At 49.8% G+C, this 22,213-nt stretch overlaps 1 protein-coding gene across 1 annotated transcript in view; it reads left to right on the top strand.

Annotated features, from left to right (window-relative positions):
* myo3a (myosin IIIA) overlaps positions 1-22,213 on the top strand; it is a 683,164-nt gene that overhangs the window by 257,939 nt on the left and 403,012 nt on the right. The window contains exon 6 of the mRNA XM_072508449.1: positions 13,131-13,207. Coding sequence (XP_072364550.1) covers positions 13,131-13,207 — 77 coding nt within the window. The remainder of the gene's footprint in view (positions 1-13,130; positions 13,208-22,213) is intronic.

Below are 22,213 nucleotides of genomic sequence, written 5' to 3'. Positions count from 1 at the left end.
GCATCATGAGACTGGAAAACACCCCTGCTCAGAGTCCCCCATTCTGTCCAGGCAGCCTGGCCTCTCATGGGATGCAATCCAAGAACCTCACAATGGCCCCTGTGCTGATCCCACGGATTCACCTGCTCCCACCCACTTTCCAGCTGCCACTCTGGAAGCGCAGTCCCTCAGCAGTTATATCGCCACAAGCCCAGCAAAGAGGACATGGGAAGTTCTGCCTGCAAACCAGCCACCAGACCCCTTTACACCAAGAGGCTCACAGACCTGAAGGGCCCATGAGGCCTTCGAGAAACCCTAGCCCCTGAGATGCTGATACTGCACCCACCCTAGTTGAATCTATCTGGGTCCTACGCATCCTCTCCGGTGCCCCCTCTGCAACTGGCACCCTGGATGGTGATGGTGAACTGAGCGCTCACCTCCAATATCCCGTTCGGAGGTGAGGTCACCATGTTCTCATTTTTATTCAGCTGTTGTGAATCGCGGCGGTGTGACGTCACGCTAGTGCTCATGAGTATTCAGTGAATAGGGAAGTCCCAGAGGGAGGGCTTGCTAATGATTTTGTAATTTAGCAAAATGGGGTTCCCGGCCTCCTGCAGCAAATTCCTCATCCCGCTGCCAGTGAGGGGCCTGGAAAATCAGAAATCGCGATCTCGCCAGAGAGAATCATGTTTTCCGGTTCTCGCCGAATTCGCCGCCGCCATTCTAACTGACAGTTAACGCAGGCTCAAAACTGCCCCTGATGTTTCTGGACACCATTCTTGCTCCGAATACATTATGACTGAATAGAAGTAGTTACCACTAAAACATTTATATTATCCAAAGAACTAAAGTGAATTTTAATATCCTTCTGTTTTTATCTTATATTGTGTTGATTGTTTTGAATATCTTTGCGAAAGCAACTTCGGACAATTAGTGAGGAATAGCTACTAAGCCAGCTAATGTAAAGGAATCAACTGCCAAAAATTTCAAACAGTAATATCACTGGTGAGATCTGCTGGATTACTGTAAACAGCTATACAAAAAAGGTATCAGTGTTTGAATAGCTTCAGTTTTGTAAATATTCTATTAATACTGCTGAATCGCCAAATGTATTTGTATCTCATTAAGAACCTTGGCCAAATACATCAGAAGATTTCTGACTTTTATTTAAAATCTGGTACTATAAAAGTCATATTTTTCCGGATAATCTACCTTGTATGTTGGAATGTAATTTTTTTTTCCAGTAATCTTGTGTTTAATTTTGCCCAGCTTCCACACATTGTACAATGAACTTAACTCTGCAGGGAATCCATCTGCTATCTGTTTCCCCCATGAGAACTCTGCACTTCTTGCTTGTTCCCTGTTTTGGAAAATCACCACCACCGTGCCGTTACAGCAGTCAGCTGATTATTTGCTTTCAGGAACATGTTGTGGCATAATCTAATGTAGTTTTGCTTTAAGACGTCGTACCGCACTTTAAGACGTAGCATATGCTCAGTACGACTGGGCGGGCATCCAGACTGAGGTTGGAAGCCATTTTACGTTAATCTGCTTTGGGTGTTACCGAAGGAAATGGAAACTCTTGCGGCTATACCTTGTTCGTTATGTTATTGAACTTCTCAGATGATACGGGTGCTCGCTGAAGGAGACATGTTTGCAGGTAGGCAGGAAAATTCCAAGCGGGAAGCATTCCCGATGGGGAAACTTTGAGGAACGTGGAAAGGATCTCCTCTTTCTTATTTCGCAATTGCAGGGAATCCATCTACTTTGTAAATTTGGCCCAAAAGCCATTTCTAATATCTTAAATTACATCTTTATAGCATTTTTTCATCACACAATATAGGAAAGCATGTATGAGGAAAAAGATGTCAAAGCTCAACAGTGTTTCACAGCAGATACAATTCATGGTATAGACTACAATTGTTTTTGTGAGAATTTGTTTGGCAAAATATGCTTTGCTTGGGGAGTGAAGAATGGGAGGAGTAAGAAAATGTATGTTGTTCATCAGAGTGGTATGCTGTTTCACGTGCGGGTGACGTGATAATATATTTCCACAGGACTTACCTTAATCCATTGCACACTTGATTAACCTTTAAGCTTGTTTACAAACACTTTTCTTTGCAGAGGCAGTATCTGTCTCACGAGGGCTGGTCACCTGATAGTTAAAATCCACCCACTGCCTACAAAGTCTTAAGCAACATACAATTTGAAGGAAGGGTAGGGTGTGCAGGTTCTGATGCATCATCAACATTAAACAAAAATTTGACACTCAAGTGGAAAGGGAATGTTAAGCCAACTCCTTAAAATAGTTCATGATATCCTGATACGATGTTTACTAATGGCGTCAACTCTTAAAAGACAAACAATTATTTTCAGTCCTCCAAAAGTTTTATTAATTCATGAGCATCCCTGGCATGGCTGACGTTTAATATCCATCCCTTGCTGTCCAGAAAGTGGGGGTGTGGCACCTATATAATATGGCTAAGTGACCTGTTGCACTTTAGAGTACAATTATGGATCAACCACATTGATGGTCGACTGAAGTCCTATACAGGACAAAATAAGAATGGCAGATTACTGTCTCGAAAAGGACTTCAGTGAACCAGTTGGGTTCTTGCAACAATACAACAGCTTCATGCTCCTGATTTCTTCAACGGAATTCAAATTCACTAACTTGAAATTTGGGTTTGATTACTCCCAAGATTACAGGTCCAATATCATAACACCCACGCCATCTGTGGGCACCATCCTTTGACATACCCTCTGAACTGTGCGCAACCTCCCCTTGTAGCCACTGTAACCTCACTATCCATTTTACCCTTCACTCCAAAAACTGTTGCCTTCATACAATGTATCCTTCTGCGAAACCAATATGTCATCAAGCTACCAAATATTTTCTGTTTATGCAGTCACGATGAAATCTGCCTTATTATAGATTTTGTATTCAGCTTGAAGCAAACTTTTGTGTTTGTTTTGGGTGTGATCGAATGGTCTTGTCGCGCTCGACTCGGTGACACAGCAAAGCTGTTAAATCTGGCGAGAGGCCTCTCATGAGATTTACGATGCACGGAATGAAATTTAGCGAGACGTCGCAATCTGGATCGCGCCCTTGCGGGAAGAGATCCAGATTAGCATATTTAAATGAGCCATTAGACTGGATTCTCCTGAGGCCTGGGAACTAAGGGCCTCACCCGGCAGACCTCGCCACGGTGGCATTTCGCACAGGTCCACACAAACATGGATCAGGCGTAATAGCACCTGGGGTGGCCTCCCAGGCCATCTGAGGCCCTCAGTTGGTTGGGCTGCCTGTGGCACTGCCAGGGTGCCAGTTTGCCCATGCCAGGGATCGGGCTGGGGTGTGCCCAGTCCTTAAGAGATGGAGTGAGTGGGGTTTAAGGAACCCCTAAGAGGTAAATTGGGGCAGTGGGGGTGTGGTGGGGCATCCAAGGGGCTCGCGAGATTGGGGCAGCATTTTAAAATGGCTGGCTGGGCTCGTCAGTGCAGGGAGTGATGTCACTGCGGCCTCGGGGGGGCAGCTCTTTGATGTAAATGGTGCAAAACAAATTACTACAACTGTATAGTAATTAGCATGTCAAAAATGATTTGCTGTTCTTCATTCTTGGCAGGCAACTTAATGTTAGTTGAAAGGAATTGAGGACCAGCATGTTCCTGTGAGGAAGAAGGATAAATATGGCAAATTTCGAGAACCTTGGATAACGAGACGTATTGTAGGTCTCGTCAAAAAGAAAAAGGAGGCATTTTTCAGGGCTAGAAGGCTGGGAACAGAAGAAGCCAATGTGGAATATAAGGAAAGTCAAAAGGAACTTAAGAAAGTAGTCAGGAGGGCTAAAAGGGGTCATGAAAAGTCATTGGCAAATAGGGTTAAGGAAAATCAGAAGGCTTTTTACACGTACATAAAAAGCAAGAGGGTAGCCAGGGAAAGAGTTTGCCCACTGAAAGACAGGGGAGGGAATCTGTGTGTGGAGCCAGAGGTAATGGGTGAGGTACTGAATGAATACTTAGCATCAGTATTCACCAAAGAGAAGGAATTGGTGGATGTTGAGTCTGGAGAAGGGTATGTAGATAGCCTGGGTCACATTGAGATCCAAAAAGATGAGGTGTTGGGCGTCTTGAAAAATATTAAGTGGATAAGTCCCCAGGGCCTGATGGGATTTACCCCAGAATACTGAAGGAGGAAATTGCTGAGGCCTTGACAGAAATCTTTGGATCCTCACTTGTCTTCAGGCGAAGTCCTGGAGGACTAGACAACAGCCAATGTTGTTCCTTTGTTTAAAAAGAGTAGTAAGGATAATCCAGGGAACTACAGGCCAGTGAGCTTTACGTCAGTGGTAGGGAAATTACTGGAGAGAATTCTTCGAGACAGGATCTAATCCCATTTGGAAGCAAGTGGACGTGTTAGCGAGAGGCAGCACAGTTTTGTGCAGGAGAGGTCGTGTCGCACTAACTTGATAGAGTTTTTCGAGGAGGTCACAATGATGATTGATGCAGGTAGGGCAGTGGATGTTGTCTGTATAGACTTCAGTAAGGCCTTTGACAAGTCCCTCATGGCAGACTGGTACAAAAGGTGAAGTCACATGGGATCAGAGGTGAGCTGGCAAGATGGATACAGAACTGGATAGGTCATAGAAGGCAGAGAGTAGCAATGGAAGTGTGCTTTTCTGATTGGAGGGCTGTGACTAATGGTGTTCCTCAGGGATCAGTGCTGGGACATTTGCTATTTGTAGGATATATAAATGATTTGGCGGAAAATGTAACTGGTCTGATTAGTAAGTTTGCGGACGACACAAAGGTTGGTGGAATTGCAGACAGTGATGAGGCCTGTCAGAGAATACAGCAGGATTTAGATTGTTTGGAGACTTGGGCGGAGAGATGGCAGATGGAGTTTAATCCGGACAAATGTGAGGTAATGCATTTTGGAAGGTCTAATGCAGGTAGGGAATATACAGTGAATGGTAGAACCCTCAAGAGTATTGACAGTCAGAGAGATCTAGGTGTACAGGTCCACAGGTCACTGAAAGGGGCAACACAGGTGGAGAATGTAGTCAAGCAGGCATACGGCATGCTTACCTTCATTGGCCGGGGCATTGAGTAGAAAAATTGGCAAGTCATGTTGCAGCTGAAGAGAGCCTTAGTTAGGCCACACTTGGAGTATAGTGTTCAATTCTGGTCACCACACTACCAGAAGGATGTGGAGGCTTTAGAGAGGGTGCAGAAGAGATTTATCAGGATGTTTCCTGGTATGGACGGCATTAGCTATGAGGAGAGGTTGAATAAACTTGGTTTGTTCTCACTGGAACGAAGGAGGTTGAGGGGTGACCTGATAGAGGTCAATAAAATTATGAGGGGCATAGACAGAGTGGATAGTCAGAGACTTTTGCCCAGGGTAGAGGGGTCAATTACAAGGGGGCATAGGTGCAAGGGGCAAGGTTTAGAGTAGATGTACGAGGCAAGTTTTTTTACACAGAGGGTAGTGGGTGCCTGGAACTTGCTGCCGGAGGAGGTGGTGGAAGCAGGGACGACAGTGATGTTTAAGGGGCATCTTGAAAAATACATGAATAGGATGGGGATAGAGGGATACGGACCCCGGAAGTGTAGAAGATTTCAGTTTAGATGGGCAGCATGGTTGGCGCAAGCTTGGAGTGCCAAAGGGCCTGTTCCTGTGCTGTACTTTTCTTTGTTCTTTGTTAATATTTGATCATGCGCAATTGAATGTTTCAGAAAGAAAAAAGAATGATTTTAAAAATAATAAAATGTTCAGCATAAATATCACCAGATTTTAAGAAGTATACCTAGAGGAACATGTTTGAAGTAGATTTGTTGCTGCCACACTGTGAGTTATGGATGGAGAAGGTAAATGTAGTGCGATTGTGCACACTCTTCAAGCTTGACTTTTGCTATGTGCCAAAAGCGGAAGACAAACCAAATAATGTCTTCATTCAAGTTGTACTTTAAAAACAAAAGTAGCTTTAGATAGAATGCATGACTTTAGAGGTTATTCATGAAGGCCCACCTTCTCAACCTTTCCCCTCGCCTGAGCTGTGGTGATCCTCAGTTTAAACCACCACCCGTCAGCTCTCCCCCTCAAAGAGGAAAGAAGCCTATGGTCATCTGGAGCTATGGTCACTTTACAGTTATAATATTTTACCAAATAGTCATTGTTGCTCCATTTATTTATCTCGGTGAACCACAAGCCTTTCCCTTATATCGATCAAATGACCACACAACCAGTTAGTTCGTTCAAAAGATGGTTTATTTACAGACACAAGAGTTATCTCAACATGCAAACACAGTATCCACTAAGAGTTAAACTACACTTATCAGCTACAATAACGTGTACTTAACTTCAGGGCAACCGGCACTGTGCAAATGGATAAAGGCCTTTATCTAGATTTCACTTGGCTGGTTCGAAGAAAGTGGCTCTGTCTCTGCTGGGCTCATCCCTCAGGTAGCGATTGTTGGTCTTGAACTTAGCTGGCTGTTCCTGCTGCAATTGGGTGGCACAGGCCGGATCCAAGAGAGATAGAACACATGGCTGTGCTTTCTTTTATCCCCCTGGGATTTCGCGCTCTTTGGGGCGGTCCTTAACCTTGGATCCAATAGTTCGACAGGGCTCTGATCACTCTCTTCGATTTCGGCCAATAAAGGGGCGGATGCCTTGGTAGCTGGGCATGTCCTTAACGGTCATTGACCTTGGCAGTTGTGCTTTCTGAGTAAGGTCAGTCTGCGACTGTACCGGTTGCTTGATTGGAGTTCTATTGTCCTGGAAAAATGGGCCATGTGGTGAACGTATTGCTGCTACAATTCACCACTGTATTGCATTGTATTGTATTGTATTATGTTGATGCCCTTGTGGGCTCCGCCTATGGCTCCGCCCCCTCGGGGGAGGTATATCGATCTGCAACCTGTAGGCAGCACTCAGGACAGAGCAGTCGCAGGCAGGCACAGATCTTATTAAAACAACTGTTCACTTCTACGAATCGTCTCGTGTGAATTGATGGTCGCATCAATTTAATGAGCTAAGATATCGCTATGGAAGCCGCCCTCAAACCTGATCGACTGGAACTCGACCCACAGGCAGCTGAAGCCAAAGGAATTTTTTCACACTGGCTCCGCTGTTTTGAAGCCTACCTCGCCGCCTCCTCCTCGCCCGCCGTCACCGAGGCACAGAAGCTGAGTCTCCTCCACGCCGGTGTGAGCCACAGAATCTCTGTACTAATAGAAGACGTGACCACGTACGCAGACGTGGTCGCGATCCTGAAAAGACACTACATGAGACCGGTGAACAAAGTGTTCGCGCGGCATCTCCTCACCACGCGTCGTCAACGCCCCGGGGATCGCTGGAGGAATATCTACGCGACCTGAGGGTACTCGCTCGAAACTGCAATTACAAGGACGTCACGGCCTCACAGCACATGGAACTCGCCATCCGGGACACCTATGTGGCTGGAATCCGGTCCAACTATGTCAGGCAGCGCCTGCTCGAAAAGGGCGCCCTCGACCTAGAAGAAATGGTAAAACTATCCACCTCATTAGAGGTAGCCTTCCAGAGTCTATATGCTTTCCCTTCCGACCACGTGACTTCCTCATGGGCGCCGGAGGCGCGACCATCACCCGACCCGAGGGTGCACCAGGTCTGAGCCGCGCAGCTGACCGTCCAACCTGGGAGACCGCCTTGCTATTTCTGCGGTCAGAACCAGCACCCCAGGCAGGGTTGCCCAGCTCAGAACGCGACCTGTAGTGACTGCGGCAAGAAAGGCCATTTTGCCAAAGTCTACTTTGCCAAACCCAAAGTTGCAAAATTGCAGGCCCGCCTCACAGACTCACAGGCCCACAGACCCCGTAGTGTGGCTGCGTGCCTGCCGGTACCGCCCATTTCTGACGCGTCATCCGCCTCGTGCTATCGGTGGGGGCCGCCATCTTTAACCCTAACCGACACTTGCGACTCATGGGGGCCGCCATCTTGGCCGCCCTCTTCAACGTCACCTGACACGTGCGACCGATGGGGGCCGCCATCTTGGGACCACCCCGCTACCACGACCGACCACGCCGGCTACCCACAGCTTGGCGCTGTCACCCTTGACCAGTCACGGCCCAAGCACCTCAAGAACTCCATGATGACCTTCGGGGTCAATGGGCATGAAACACCCTGTCTGTTTGACTCTGGGAGCACGGTGAGCTTCATACATCTGGACACGGTAAGGTGCTGTTCCCACCAGAATTCCCCCGCATCCCAAACAATCTCCCTTGCGTCCGGATCACATTCAGTACAGATCCGGGGGTATTATGTCGCGAACCTCGCGATACTGGGTGCCGAGTATGCTGATTTTAAACTCTATGTCCTCCCCCACCTTAGGACTGGATTTCCAGTGCAACCTCAGGAGCCTGACCCTGAAGTTCGGCAGACCCCTACCCCCTCTCACCGTATGTAGCCTCGCGACCCTTAAGGTCGCCCCTCCCTCACTCTTTGCGAACCTCACCTCCGACTGTAAACCCGTCGCCACCAGGAGCAGGCAGTACAATGCCCAGGCAGGACTTTTATCAAGTCGGAGGTCCAGCGGCTCTTGAGGGAGGGGATCATCGAGGCTAGTAATAGTTCCTGGGAGCCCAAGTTGTGGTCTCAGGACCGGGGAAAAGAACTGGATAGTTGTAGAGTACAGCCAGACCATAAATCGTTACACGCAATTCGATGCATATACCCTTCCCCGGATAGCGGACATGGTGAATCAGATTGCACACTACCGGGTTTTCTCCATGGTAGATCTGAAGTCCGCATACCACCAGCTCCCGATCCACCCGGAAGACCGCCACTACGCTGCCTTTGAGGCAGACAGCCACCTCTTCCACTTCCTCAGGGTCCCCTTCGGCGTCACCAATGGGGTCTCGGTATTCCAAAGAACGATGGACCGAATGGTTGACCAGTGTGATGAACGGTTACTGCCTTATCATCATGTAAGGTGATGTCCCCTTTAAGACTGGGCTTGTAACCCTGGGGACTCCGCCTCTGGCTCCGCCCATCTGGGAGCCATACATAAGGGCTGCCTCATGGTCTGTAACAGTCAGCTCTCGTCTCTAGCTCTAGCATAGTTATTAGTCTAATAAAGCCTTCTTTACAGTTTAATCTCTAAGTGTCATTATTGAGGGTACCTCAACCAGTGCGGGCTGCGGGCCACGTTCCCATACTTGGATAACGTCACCATCTGCGGCCATGATCAGCAGGACCACGACGCTAACCTTCAGAAGTTCCTCCAAACCGCCCAAGCCCTCAATCTCACCTACAACAAGGAGAAATGCGTTTTCCGCACAACCCGACTCGCCATCCTCGGCTATGTTGTGGAAAACGGAGTCCTAGGGCCCGACACCGACCGCATGCGCCCCCTCCTGCAACTCCCCCTTCCCCACTGCCCCAAGTCCCTGAAGAGATGCCTGGAGTTCTTTTCATATTATGCCCAGTGGGTCCCCAATTATGCGGACAAAGCCCGCCCATTTATCAAAGCCACCACCTTTCCCCTGACGACTGAGGCCCTCTTGGCCTTCAGCCGCATCAAAGCAGACATTACCAAGGCCGCGATGCATGCGGTGGACGAGTCCATCCCCTTCCAGGTGGAGAGCGACGCGTCGGATGTCGCCCTGGCCGCTACCCTTAACCAGGCAGGCAGGCCCGTGGCCTTTTTTTCCCGTACCCTCAACGCCTCCGAGATGTGACACTCCTCTGCCGAAAAGGAAGCTCAAGCCATTATGGAAGCTGTGCGGCATTGGAGGCACTACCTGGCCGGTAGGAGGTTCACCCACTCACCGACCAACGGTCGGTCGCCTTATGTTCAACAACCCACAGCGGGGCAAGATCAAGAATGATAAAATCTTGAGGTGGAAAATCGAACTCTCCACCTATAATTACGATATTGTGTATCGCCCTGTCCCGTGGCACATGCGCCAGCGCGCAAGATGACCGACTTCGGGCCATCCACAATGATCTCTGTCACCCGGGGGTCACCCGGCTTCTCCACTTCATCAAGGCCCACAACCTGCCCTACTCCACCGAGGAGGTCAGGGCCATGACCAGGGACTGCCAAGTCTGCACGGAGTGCAAGCCGCACTTCTATTGGCCAGACAAGGCATACCTGGTGAAGACATCCCACCCCTTTGAGCGCCTCAGAGTCGATTTCAAAGGGCCCCTCCCCTCCACTGACTGCAACGTGTATTTTCTCAACGTCATTGACGAGTACTCCCGTTTCCCCTTTGCCATCCCATGCCCCGACATGACCGCGGCCACTGTCATTAAGGCCCTACACAGCATCTTCACCCTGTTCAGTTTCCCCACTTCCATCCACTGTGACCGGGGCTCCTCATTTATGAGCGATGAGCTGCGTCAGTACCTGCTCGGTAAAGGCATTGCCTCAAGCAGGACTACCAGCTACAACACCCGGGAAAACAGACAGGAGGAGAGGGAGAACACGACGGTATGGAAAGCCGTCCTTCTGGCCCTACGGTCTAGAAATCTCCCGGTTTCCCGCTTGCAGGAGGTCCTCCCCGGTGCGCTCCACTCCATTCGGTTGCTCCTCTGTACAGCCACGAACGAGACCCCTCACGACCGTCTATTTGTCTTTCCCAGAAAATCCATCTCTGGGGTCTGGCTTCCAGCCTGGCTGACAACACCGGGGCCTGTCTTCCTCTGGAAGCACGTGAGGAGCCATAAGTCCAACCCCCTGGTTGAGTGGGTCCAGCTCCTACATGCCAACCCTCAGTATGCCTACGTGGCTCACCGCGACGGCTGACAAGATACAGACTCCCTCCGGGATCTGGCACCCACTGGTTCCCCAGCGACCATCACCAATGCCCCCCCCTACACTGAACACTGCCCCCACCCCTACATCGCCTACAACCACCCCTCCCCCCATCGCCGACCCACCATGATGAAGCTCCAGACGACACGCTCCCGGAGTCAACGAGCCCAACACCCGTGTCCTCAGCGACGAGTTGAAGGCCCGTGCCCGCAGCGAAGCTGGAGCTGAGGCAAACACAGCGGACGATCAAGGCGCCGGACAGACTTGATCTGTGAGCCCACTACACCCCCGCTGGACTTCAATTTTTTAACAGGGGGTTAATGTGGTGAACATATTCACCACTGTATTGCATTGCATTGTATTGTATAATGTTGATGCCCTTGTAGGCTCCGCCTATGGCTCCGCCCCCTCGGGGGAGGTATATAGATCTGCAGCCTGTAGGCGGCACTCAGTACAGAGCAGTCGCAGGCAGGCACAGATCTAGCTTATGAAAACCACTGTTCACTTCTACTAATCGTCTCGTGTGAATTGATGGTCGCAACAGGCCATTAAAATGTAAACGAGCGGGGGCTTCAGTCAGGTCTGGTTACCTGTGTTTTAGATACACATAGGCTGTGTATCTGTCTGAGTCCTGGCCATAATTCCCATGGTCCTTTGCAGGTGGCCATCTTAGATGGCTACATCTTGGTGTTGGGTGGATTAGGTCTGATAAAAATCAAGTTGTCAGCATCACCTTTTAACTTTCAGTGGAAGGAATATCTTGTTGCTGTGGACAATGCCTGTCCAAGCATTATTGGTCACAGAGTTTAACCTTGGGGAAGAGGCACTGGACTGGATTCTCCGTTCGCCGACTCCGAAATCGCGTTTGGCGATCGGCCGGAGAATCAAAGTTCCCGACCAGGTCTGGGGCGGTGCCACTTTCACAATGCTCCGCCCCCTCCAAAGCAGCGTATGGCATGCCAACTATCACCGGCCTCAGGACATTGCCTCAGGCCCGCCCCGATTATTCACCCCCGACCGGCCGAGTTCCCGATGGCGCAGGATAGGTGTGGTCTCATCCGTCGGGAACCCGACGTGGCGGCCGCGGACTCGGTCCAGCGCTGCCACAGTCGGGGGAGGGCCCACTGCAGCAGGGGGGGGGACTTGATCAGGGGCTGGGGGTATGACCCGGGGTGCGCGGGCTGGCTGAAGGCGGGGACTATTTTGCAAACCGGATCCGCGAGTGGCTGCCAGCATGGTGCATGGGCCATATCGACAGCTGGAGCCAGGTGCTCTACGCTGCCTTTCATGTTGCATGGGCAGTATCCGCATCTGGAGCTGGGTACTCTACGCTGCCTTCCTGCTTGTCCCCAGCAAAAGGGGAATCGGTGGCCGTTTTACACCGGCATGGGGACATAGCCCCAGAATCGGAGAATCCAGCCTATGATGTTCAGAGGCGGAAGGAAACGGCTGCGATTTTGTTTCCACAGTCGCTGATGTTGCAACTTTTTTTCTACAGAGATAACACTAATGGGGGGGGAAAACTCCATGGCAGTGCATTTTATTTTAAATCCTGATCCGACCATACTTGTGCTCAAACATTTGGCCAACTGTTCGATGTAAATGGTGCAAATTAATTACTATGGCTGTATATTAAGTAGTCGGTCAAATTTGATCTGGTTGCCTTCATTCTTGACAGGCACCTTGATGTTAATACTTGATTATGTGCAAAACTTGAAAGTGTCAGAAAGTAAAAAGGACAATGCTAAAATAACAAAAAGTTCAGAATTCCCACCATCAGATTTTAAGTTACAGTCCAAAAAGAACATGCAATCCATGGAATGTTTCCTTCGATTAAATTAAAACAAAATATTTTTTCCTCTATTCCCTAATGGTATCAAAATAAGGTAGGCCTGAATATTAAATATGGGAATTCATTTTAGGCTCACAATTAACTACTCTGCTACTATTAAAAAATGGAGAAAACTCTGCCTGTGTCCCTACTGATGACAGTTCAGTTCCCTCATATGTTGGTCTCATTGCTATGGAACTGTACAGCACAGAGGAGGCCTTGCCTCCCATCCTACCTGTGCTGGCACTTAGGTCGTGCAACCCCCAAATCATTTCCCCTCGATGCATATTCCCCCCAATAATATCCCCAACACCCAACAGAACCAGACAGGGCAATAGAAGGATGTTAAAATTCATCCAAATTTTTCTTTCATAGTTTGATTTTCTTTTTAATAGTTTGCTGAAACTGTTTCTTAAAACAGTAAGTACAATGTGCAGTTGGTCAGAGGAATGTTTGTCATGCTGTTGGGCTATATGTTAGCTTCATTTCATGATGATTTGGTCTAATTCCTGTACTAGGTGTTTCAGCCCAGTTAACTAGCACTCGACTTCGCTGCAACACATCTGTTGGAACCCCATTCTGGATGGCCCCAGAGGTAAGTAAGAAAACCCAAAGGGCAGCCCCCATGTGCATCAATACCCAACCCTTGAGTGCCAGTTTCCTTGAATTTTCATTGCCCTTTATTACTGCATTCCTGCATTTGTTTTCCACAGTTGTAAACATCTTTATGGGTGCATCATTTACTTCATTTTTATATTTCAATGTTGAAAAAAATGTGTCAACTGACAATCTGAAGTGGAGAGAATAATGTATTTCCTCACTAGCGTGAATCAATGTAGGAACTGGACGTGGAGTCCAAGTATAGTCCAAGTGCCCCATCAGGCCACAAACAGATTTACACAGTCTGACTTTGTGTTGCCATCACCCCTTCTCGCTTCATTCTTGATTTTGGATAGAGTGCTGAAGATTTGTGAGCTAAACAAAAGCACTTTGCTCAGGCACAAAATATCAGGTTAACACATGCTGTAAGCCAGGCCACATTTGTAACCATCTGTTGTCAGGCTTTACTTCATCACAAAGACCAAAGAAAATTACAGTACGAAGTCTTACAACACCAGGTTAAAGTCCAACAGGTTTGTTTCGATGTCACTAGCTTTCGGAGCGTTGCTCCTTCCTCAGGTGAATGAAGAGGTCTGTTCCAGAAACACATATATAGACAAATTCAAAGATGCCAAACAATGCTAGGAATGCGAGCATTAGCAGGTGATTAAATCTTTACAGATCCAGAGATGGGGTAACCCCAGGTTAAAGAGGTGTGAATTGTATCAAGCCAGGACAGTTGGTAGGATTTCGCAGGCCAGATGGTGGGGGATGAATGTAATGTGACATGAATCCCAGGTCCCGGTTGAGGCCGCACTCATGTGTGCGGAACTTGGCTATAAGTTTCTGCTCGTCGATTCTGCGTTGTCGCGGGTCCTGAAGGCCGCCTTGGAGAACGCTTACCCGGAGATCAGAGGCTGAATGCCCTTGACTGCTGAAGTGTTCCCCGACTGGAAGGGAACATTCCTGCCTGGTGATTGTTGCGCGATGTCCGTTCATTCGTTGTCGCAGCGTCTGCATGGTCTCGCCAATGTACCACGCTTCGGGACATCCTTTCCTGCAGCGTATGAGGTAGACAACGTTGGCCGAGTCGCACGAGTATGTACCGCGTACCTGGTGGGTGGTGTTCTCACGTGTAATAGTGGTATCCATGTCGATGATCTGGCACGTCTTGCAGAGATTGCCATGACAGGGTTGTGTGGTGTCGTGGTCACTGTTCTGAAGACTGGGTAGTTTGCTGCAAACAATGGTTCGTTTGAGGTTGCGCAGTTGTTTGAAGGCAAGTAGTGGGGGTGTGGGGATGACCTTGGCAAGATGTTCATCGTCATCAATGACGTGTTGAAGGCTGTGAAGAAGATGACGTAGTTTCTCCGCTCCGGGGAAGTACTGGACGACAAAGGGTATTCTGTCGGTTGTGTCCCATGTTTGTCTTCTGAGGAGGTCGGTCCGGTTTTTCGCTGTGGCGCGTTGGAACTGTCGATCGATGAGTCGAGTGCCATATCCCGTTTGTACGAGGGCATCTTTCAACGTCTGTAGATATCTGTTACGCTCCTCCTCGTCTGAGCAGATCCTGTGTATACGGAGCGCTTGTCCATAGGGGATGGCTTCTTTAATGTGTTTAGGGTGGATGCTGGAGAAGTGGAGCATCATGAGGTGATCCGTGGGTTTGCGGTAAAGCGAAGTGCTGAGGTGACCGTCCTTGATGGAGACGAGTGTGTCCAAGAATGCAACTGATTTTGGAGAGTAGTCCATGGTGAGTCTGATGGTTGGATGGAACTTATTAATGTCATCGTGTAGTCGTTTCAGTGATTCTTCGCCGTGGGTCCAAAGCAAAAAAATGTCATCGATGTATCTGGTGTATAACGTCGGTTGAAGGTCCTGTGCGGTGAGTAGGTCCTGTTCAAACTTGTGCATGAAGATGTTGGCGTATTGGGGTGCGAATTTGGTCCCCATGGCTGTTCCATGCGTCTGGATGAAGAGCTTGTTGTCGAAGGTGAAGACGTTGTGATCCAGGATGAAGCGGATGAGTTGCAGAATTGCGTCTGGAGATTGGCAGTTGTCGGTGTTGAGTACTGAGGCTGTTGCAGCAATGCCGTCGTCATGGGGGATGCTGGTGTAGAGTGCCGAGACGTCCATTGTGACGAGGAATGTTCCTGGTTCAACTGGTCCATGGGTGCTGAGTTTCTGTAGGAAGTCCGTCGTGTCGCGACAGAAGCTGGGTGTACCTTGTACGATGGGTTTCAAGATGCCCTCGATGTAGCCAGAGAGGTTCTCACACAGGGTCCCATTGCCTGAAACGATAGGGCGGCCTGGTGTGTTGGCCTTATGTATTTTCGGGAGGCAGTAGAGATCTCCAATGCGCGGAGTACGTGGGATGAGAGCACGTAGGGTGCTCTGAAGATCTGGATCCAAGGTCTTGATCAGTCTGTTAAGTTGGCGGATGTGTTCCTTGGTCGGATCTGCGGGTAACTGTCTGTAGTGTTCTTGGTTGTTCAGTTGTCGGTATACTTCTTTGCAGGAGTCCGTTCTGTTCAGTACGACAGTGGCCCCCCCTTTGTCTGCTGGTTTGATGACGATGCTGATACCGACAACTGAACAACCAAGAACACTACAGACAGTTACCCGCAGATCCGACCAAGGAACACATCCGCCAACTTAACAGACTGATCAAGACCTTGGATCCAGATCTTCAGAGCACCCTACGTGCTCTCATCCCACGTACTCCGCGCATTGGAGATCTCTACTGCCTCCCGAAAATACATAAGGCCAACACACCAGGCCGCCCTATCGTTTCAGGCAATGGGACCCTGTGTGAGAACCTCTCTGGCTACATCGAGGGCATCTTGAAACCCATCGTACAAGGTACACCCAGCTTCTGTCGCGACACGACGGACTTCCTACAGAAACTCAGCACCCATGGACCAGTTGAACCAGGAACATTCCTCGTCACAATGGACGTCTCGGCACTCTACACCAGCATCCCCCATGACGACGGCATTGCTGCAACAGCCTCAGTACTCAACACCGACAACTGCCAATCTCCAGACGCAATTCTGCAACTCATCCACTTCATTCTGGATCACAACGTCTTCACCTTCGACAACAAGCTCTTCATCCAGACGCACGGAACAGCCATGGGGACCAAATTCGCACCCCAATACGCCAACATCTTCATGCACAAGTTTGAACAGGACCTACTCACCGCACAGGACCTTCAACCGACGTTATACACCAGATACATCGATGACATTTTTTTCCTTTGGACCCACGGCGAAGAATCACTGAAACGACTACACGATGACATTAATAAGTTCCATCCAACCATCAGACTCACCATGGACTACTCTCCAAAATCAGTTTCATTCTTGGACACACTCGTCTCCATCAAGGACGGTCACCTCAGCACTTCGCTTTACCGCAAACCCACGGATAACCTCATGATGCTCCACTTCTCCAGCATCCACCCTAAACACATTAAAGAAGCCATCCCCTATGGACAAGCGCTCCGTATACACAGGATCTGCTCAGACGAGGAGGAGCGTAACAGACATCTACAGACATTGAAAGATGCCCTCGTACAAACGGGATATGGCACTTGACTCATCGATCGACAGTTCCAACGCGCCACAGCGAAAAACCGGACCGACCTCCCCAGAAGACAAACATGGGACACAACCGACAGAATACCCTTTGTCGTCCAGTACTTCCCCGGAGCGGAGAAACTACGTCATCTTCTTCACAGCCTTCAACACGTCATTGATGACGATGAACATCTTGCCAAGGTCATCCCCACACCCCCACTACTTGCCTTCAAACAACTGCGCAACCTCAAACGAACCATTGTTTGCAGCAAACTACCCAGTCTTCAGAACAGTGACCACGACACCACACAACCCTGTCATGGCAATCTCTGCAAGACGTGCCAGATCATCGACATGGATACCACTATTACATGTGAGAACACCACCCACCAGGTACGCGGTACATACTCGTGCGACTCGGCCAACGTTGTCTACCTCATACGCTGCAGGAAAGGATGTCCCGAAGCGTGGTACATTGGCGAGACCATGCAGACGCTGCGACAACGAATGAACGGACATCGCGCAACAATCACCAGGCAGGAATGTTCCCTTCCAGTCGGGGAACACTTCAGCAGTCAAGGGCATTCAGCCTCTGATCTCCGGGTAAGCGTTCTCCAAGGCGGCCTTCAGGACCCGCGACAACGCAGAATCGACGAGCAGAAACTTATAGCCAAGTTCCGCACACATGAGTGCGGCCTCAACCGGGACCTGGGATTCATGTCACATTACATTCATCCCCCACCATCTGGCCTGCAAAATCCTACCAACTGTCCTGGCTTGATACAATTCACACCTCTTTAACCTGGGGTTACCCCATCTCTGGATCTGTAAAGATTTAATCACCTGCTAATGCTCGCATTCCTAGCATTGTTTGGCATCTTTGAATTTGTCTATATATGTGTTTCTGGAACAGACCTCTTCATTCACCTGAGGAAGGAGCAACGCTCCGAAAGCTAGTGACATCGAAACAAACCTGTTGGACTTTAACCTGGTGTTGTAAGACTTCGTACTGTGCTCACCCCAGTCCAACGCCGGCATCTCCACATCAAAGAAAATTACAGCACAGGAACAGGCCCTTCGGCCCTCCAAGCCTGCACCAAGCATGCTACCCGTCAGAACTAAAACGCCCTATCTTTCTGGGGACCATATACCTATATTCCCATCCTATTCATGTATTTGTCAAGGCGCCCCTTAAATGTCACTATCGTATCTGCTTCCACGACCTCCCCCGGCAGCAAGTTCCAGGCTCCCACCACCTCTGTGTAAAAAAATTTGCCTCGTACATCTCCTTTAAACCTTGCCCCTTGCATCTTAAACCTATGCCCCCAGTAATTGACTCTTCCACACTGGGAAAAAGCTTCTGACTATCTACTCTATCCATGCCCCTCATAATCTTGTAGACTTGTCATTCCAGGGAGGACAAACTAAGTTTCTCCAACTCTCCTCATAGCTAATGCCCTCCATACCAGGCAACATCCTTGTAAATATTTTCTGTACCCTCTCCAAAGCCTCCACATCCTTCTGGTAGTGTGGCGAGCAGAATTAAACACTATATACCAAGTGCAGCCTAACATGACTTGCCAATTTTTAAACTCAATGATCTGGCTGGTGAAGGCAAACATGCCGTATACCTTCGTGACTATCTTCTGCACCTGCATTTCGCTTTCTTGTCTCAGGGTGTGTCATAATATACACCAGTATATTATGGTGCAGATACACACACACACACTGATGGGCATGCAGTGGGACCAATCAGCATACACAACACCGCAGCCAATCACCAGTGAGAGCACACGCACTATAAAGACAGGGGACAGGAGAGTTCCCGCTCATTCTAGTAGCAGACAACTCGGAGCACAGAGCTCACAGCCTGCAACACAGACATTCACCATGTGCTGAGTGCATCACGTGGTTAGGACTAGGCAATGGTCAACAGTTAAAGCTGGTACTGCATTTACCCACAGTTCAAGTATGTTAATATAGTTAACCTTATAATAAAATAGAGTTGCACCACTTCAAGTGTTGGTGACCTGTGTGATCCAGAACACCGAACACATCATGATACCTGGAGTGAACTGGTTCAGTCCAGATAGCCATACCTCAGCGTACAGTGACAACCAGCAACGATACTCAGGCAAGATGTTCAAGATCCGGGTTCCGCAGCAGCTCCAGTGCCACGGCGATCTCCGCGTAAACTGGCGGGCATTCCGGCAAAAGTTTGAAACTTCCTGCTGGCAACCGAACTAGAAGACCTGGCCGATCCTGAAAAAACAAAGCTTCTCCTCACCATCGCCGGTGCCAGAGCAGAAGAAATCTTTTAAAAATTCAAGTTCTCCAAGGGGCAAAACAGGAGCAACTTCCAGGCAGTCCTGGACAAATTCAGCAAATACTGTGAGGAAAACACACTCCAACCTGCAAGGAAAGGTAAGAGAAGCGCCAGTACTCACCTCGAGGCTGAAATCCCGGAGCAGAGAACGATTTTGGTCGGTGGCCATCTTTCTAAAGGGACTGCACTTGCGCAGTTGCACGACGCCGCGCAATCATGGAAACGGCCATCAGTAAAGGAACCGCAATCTGCACATGTGCAAACACCTCCTACGTGCTACGTCACGCGCGTCATGATGTCAGAGGCCCCAGACCATGCCCATTTAAAGCGAAATGTCCCAAATCAAAGAACAAATCTTTTAAAGCTGTAAAACAAACTTCCTTCACCTGGAATGACAGCACAATGTCTCAAATTAAACCAGGAAATGAAATAAACCTCCGAAGAACCCTGCAACAAGCAGTTACCTACACCCAAACCGAGTCCAATTCCGACTTCCCGCAGACCAATGACACCGAGGACCCGAGGGAGCCTTTTCGAGTCGCTGTTATAACAAAGAACAGGCTGTCCCCGAATCAAAACCACCAGCCGCTGTTGGTGCACAGCATTGATCCAGACGACGAGTGGAATGCCACCCTGACGGTTAACCGATCCCAGATACGATTCCGCCTGGACACTGGTGCTTCCACTAATCTCCTAGCGTGGTCAGCCTTTCAGACCCTTGGGGTTAAACCAACCATTCTTCCGTCGACCTGCCAACTAGTGGACTACAATGGCAGCGTCATTCCTGCTACCGGTTCATGCCAACTCGAAGTGACGCACAACTCGCGAAAAGCCATCCTTCCCATCGAGATCGTGGGCTCCTCGAAGTACTCTCTGCTAGGCGCACAGGCATGCAAACTCCTAAACCTCGTTCAACGAGTACACTCTCTCTCTCCAGAGGACACGTCTGCCTTCAAGGATGCGGACCTCAGGGCGCAACTCAATGCCATCATCGACCAGCACCGCAATGTTTTCGAAGGCATGGGTACGCTTCCATACACTTACAAAATCCTGCTCAAACAAGAAGCCACGCCTGTGGTTCATGCACCTTGCAGAGTCCCAGCACCCCTCAAGGACCGCCTCAAGCAGCAGCTGCAGGACCTCCAGGACCAAAGAGTGCTCTCCAGAGTGATGGAACCAACCGGCTGGGTCAGTTCCATGGCTTGCCTTCCGGCGAGCTCCGGATCTGCATTGACCCAAAGGATCTGAATCGCAACATAATGAGGGAGCATTACCCGATCCCCAAGCGCGAGGAGATCACGTGTGAGATGGCTCGGCCAACATTTGGGGCAGCACGGTAGCATTGTGGATAGCACAAATGCTTCACAGCTCCAGGGTCCCAGGTTCGATTCCGGCTTGGGTCACTGTCTACGCGGAGTCTGCACATCCTCCCCGTGTGTGCGTGGGTTTCCTCCGGGTGCTCCGGTTTCCTCCCACAGTCCAAAGATGTGCGGGTTAGGTGGATTGGCCATGCTAAATTACCCATAGTGTGCAAAATTTCCCTTAGTGTTGGGTGGGGTTACTGGGTTATGGGGATAGGGTGGAGGTGTGGACCTTGGGTAGGGTGCTCTTTCCAAGAGCCGATGCAGACTCGATGGGCCGAATGGCCTCCTTCTGCTCTGTAAATTCTATGATTCTATAACATCTTCACCAAATTTGACGCCTCAAAAGGATTCTGGAAAATTCAACTAGACAGGTCCAGCAGAAAGCTGTGTACCTTTAATACCCGGTTTGGCAGATACTGCGACAACAGGATGCCGTTTGGGGTTATATCGGCATCAGAAGTATTCCACCGGATCATGGAGCAAATGATGGAGGGCATTGAGGGTGTGCGCGTCCATGTTGACGACATCATCATTTGGTCAGTCGCCTCTAGCGCGTTTTCATACGAATACGGGACCAAGGCCTTCGCCTCAACAGAGCCAAATGTTCCTTCGGCCAGACGGAACTCAAGTTCCTAGGGGAACACATCTCCCGGTTGGGTGTGCGGCCGGATGCGGACAAGGTGGCAGCCATCACGGCCATGCAGAAGCCAGCCGATAAGAAGGCGGTCCTACGATTTTGGGGCATGGTCAACTTCCTGGGGAAGTTCATCCCCAACCTCGCCTCCCATACCACAGCTCTCCGGAACCTGGTCAGGAAGACGACAGACTTCCAATGGCTTCCCGCCCACGAGCGCGAATGGGAGGAGCTTAAGACCAAGCTTACCATGGCCCCGGCATTGGCATTTTTTGATCCCATGAAGGGAACAAAAATTTCAATGGATGCCAGCCAATCCGGCATTGGGGCGGTGCTCCTGCAATGCGATGAGGCTTCATCATGGGCCCCCGTTGCATATGCGTCACATGCCATGATCCCCACAGAACAGCGCTACGCGCAGATCGAAAAGAAGTGCCTGGGCCTGTTGACTGGGGTCGACAAATTTCATGATTATGTGTACGGCCTCCCCCAATTCACTGTCGAGCCCGACCATCGCCCGCTGGTCAACATTATACAAAAAGACCTGAATGATATGACCCCTCGCCTCCAGCGCATTCTGCTTAAACTCCGGCGGTACAATTTCCAGCTCCTATCCACCCCGGGCAAGGATCCGATCATAGCCGACGCTCTGTCAAGGGCAGTCAACACCCCGTGTGACCCAGAGGGGTTCCTCTGCCAGGTTGACGCCCATGTGGCCTTCACGGCTTCCAATCTGCCGGCCACGGATGAACGCCTTATCCACATTCGCCACGAGTCTGCGACTGACCCCCTACTACAGCGTGTCATGCGCCACATGACGGATGGGTGGCTCAATGGCCAATGCCCGCAGTTCTACAATATCAGAGACGATCTGGCAGTAGTCGATGGTGTCCTCCTGAAGCTGGACCGCACAGCATGCGCCAACTCGTTTTGGAACAGCTACACGAGGGCCATATTGGCATGGGGAAGTGTCGACGGAGGGCCCGAGAGGCTGTGTACTGGCCCGGCATCAATGAGGACATCGCCAACATAGTGCACAACTGCCCCACCTGTCAGCGATTCCAGCCGGCCCAACCACGTGAGACCCTACAGCCCC

The sequence above is a fragment of the Scyliorhinus torazame genome, chromosome 6 (assembly GCF_047496885.1).
Source record: "Scyliorhinus torazame isolate Kashiwa2021f chromosome 6, sScyTor2.1, whole genome shotgun sequence".
Taxonomy (NCBI): Eukaryota; Metazoa; Chordata; class Chondrichthyes; order Carcharhiniformes; family Scyliorhinidae; genus Scyliorhinus; species Scyliorhinus torazame.
The sequence above is the reverse complement of the archived record's forward strand: the minus strand, read 5'-3'. Positions and strand labels throughout refer to the sequence as shown.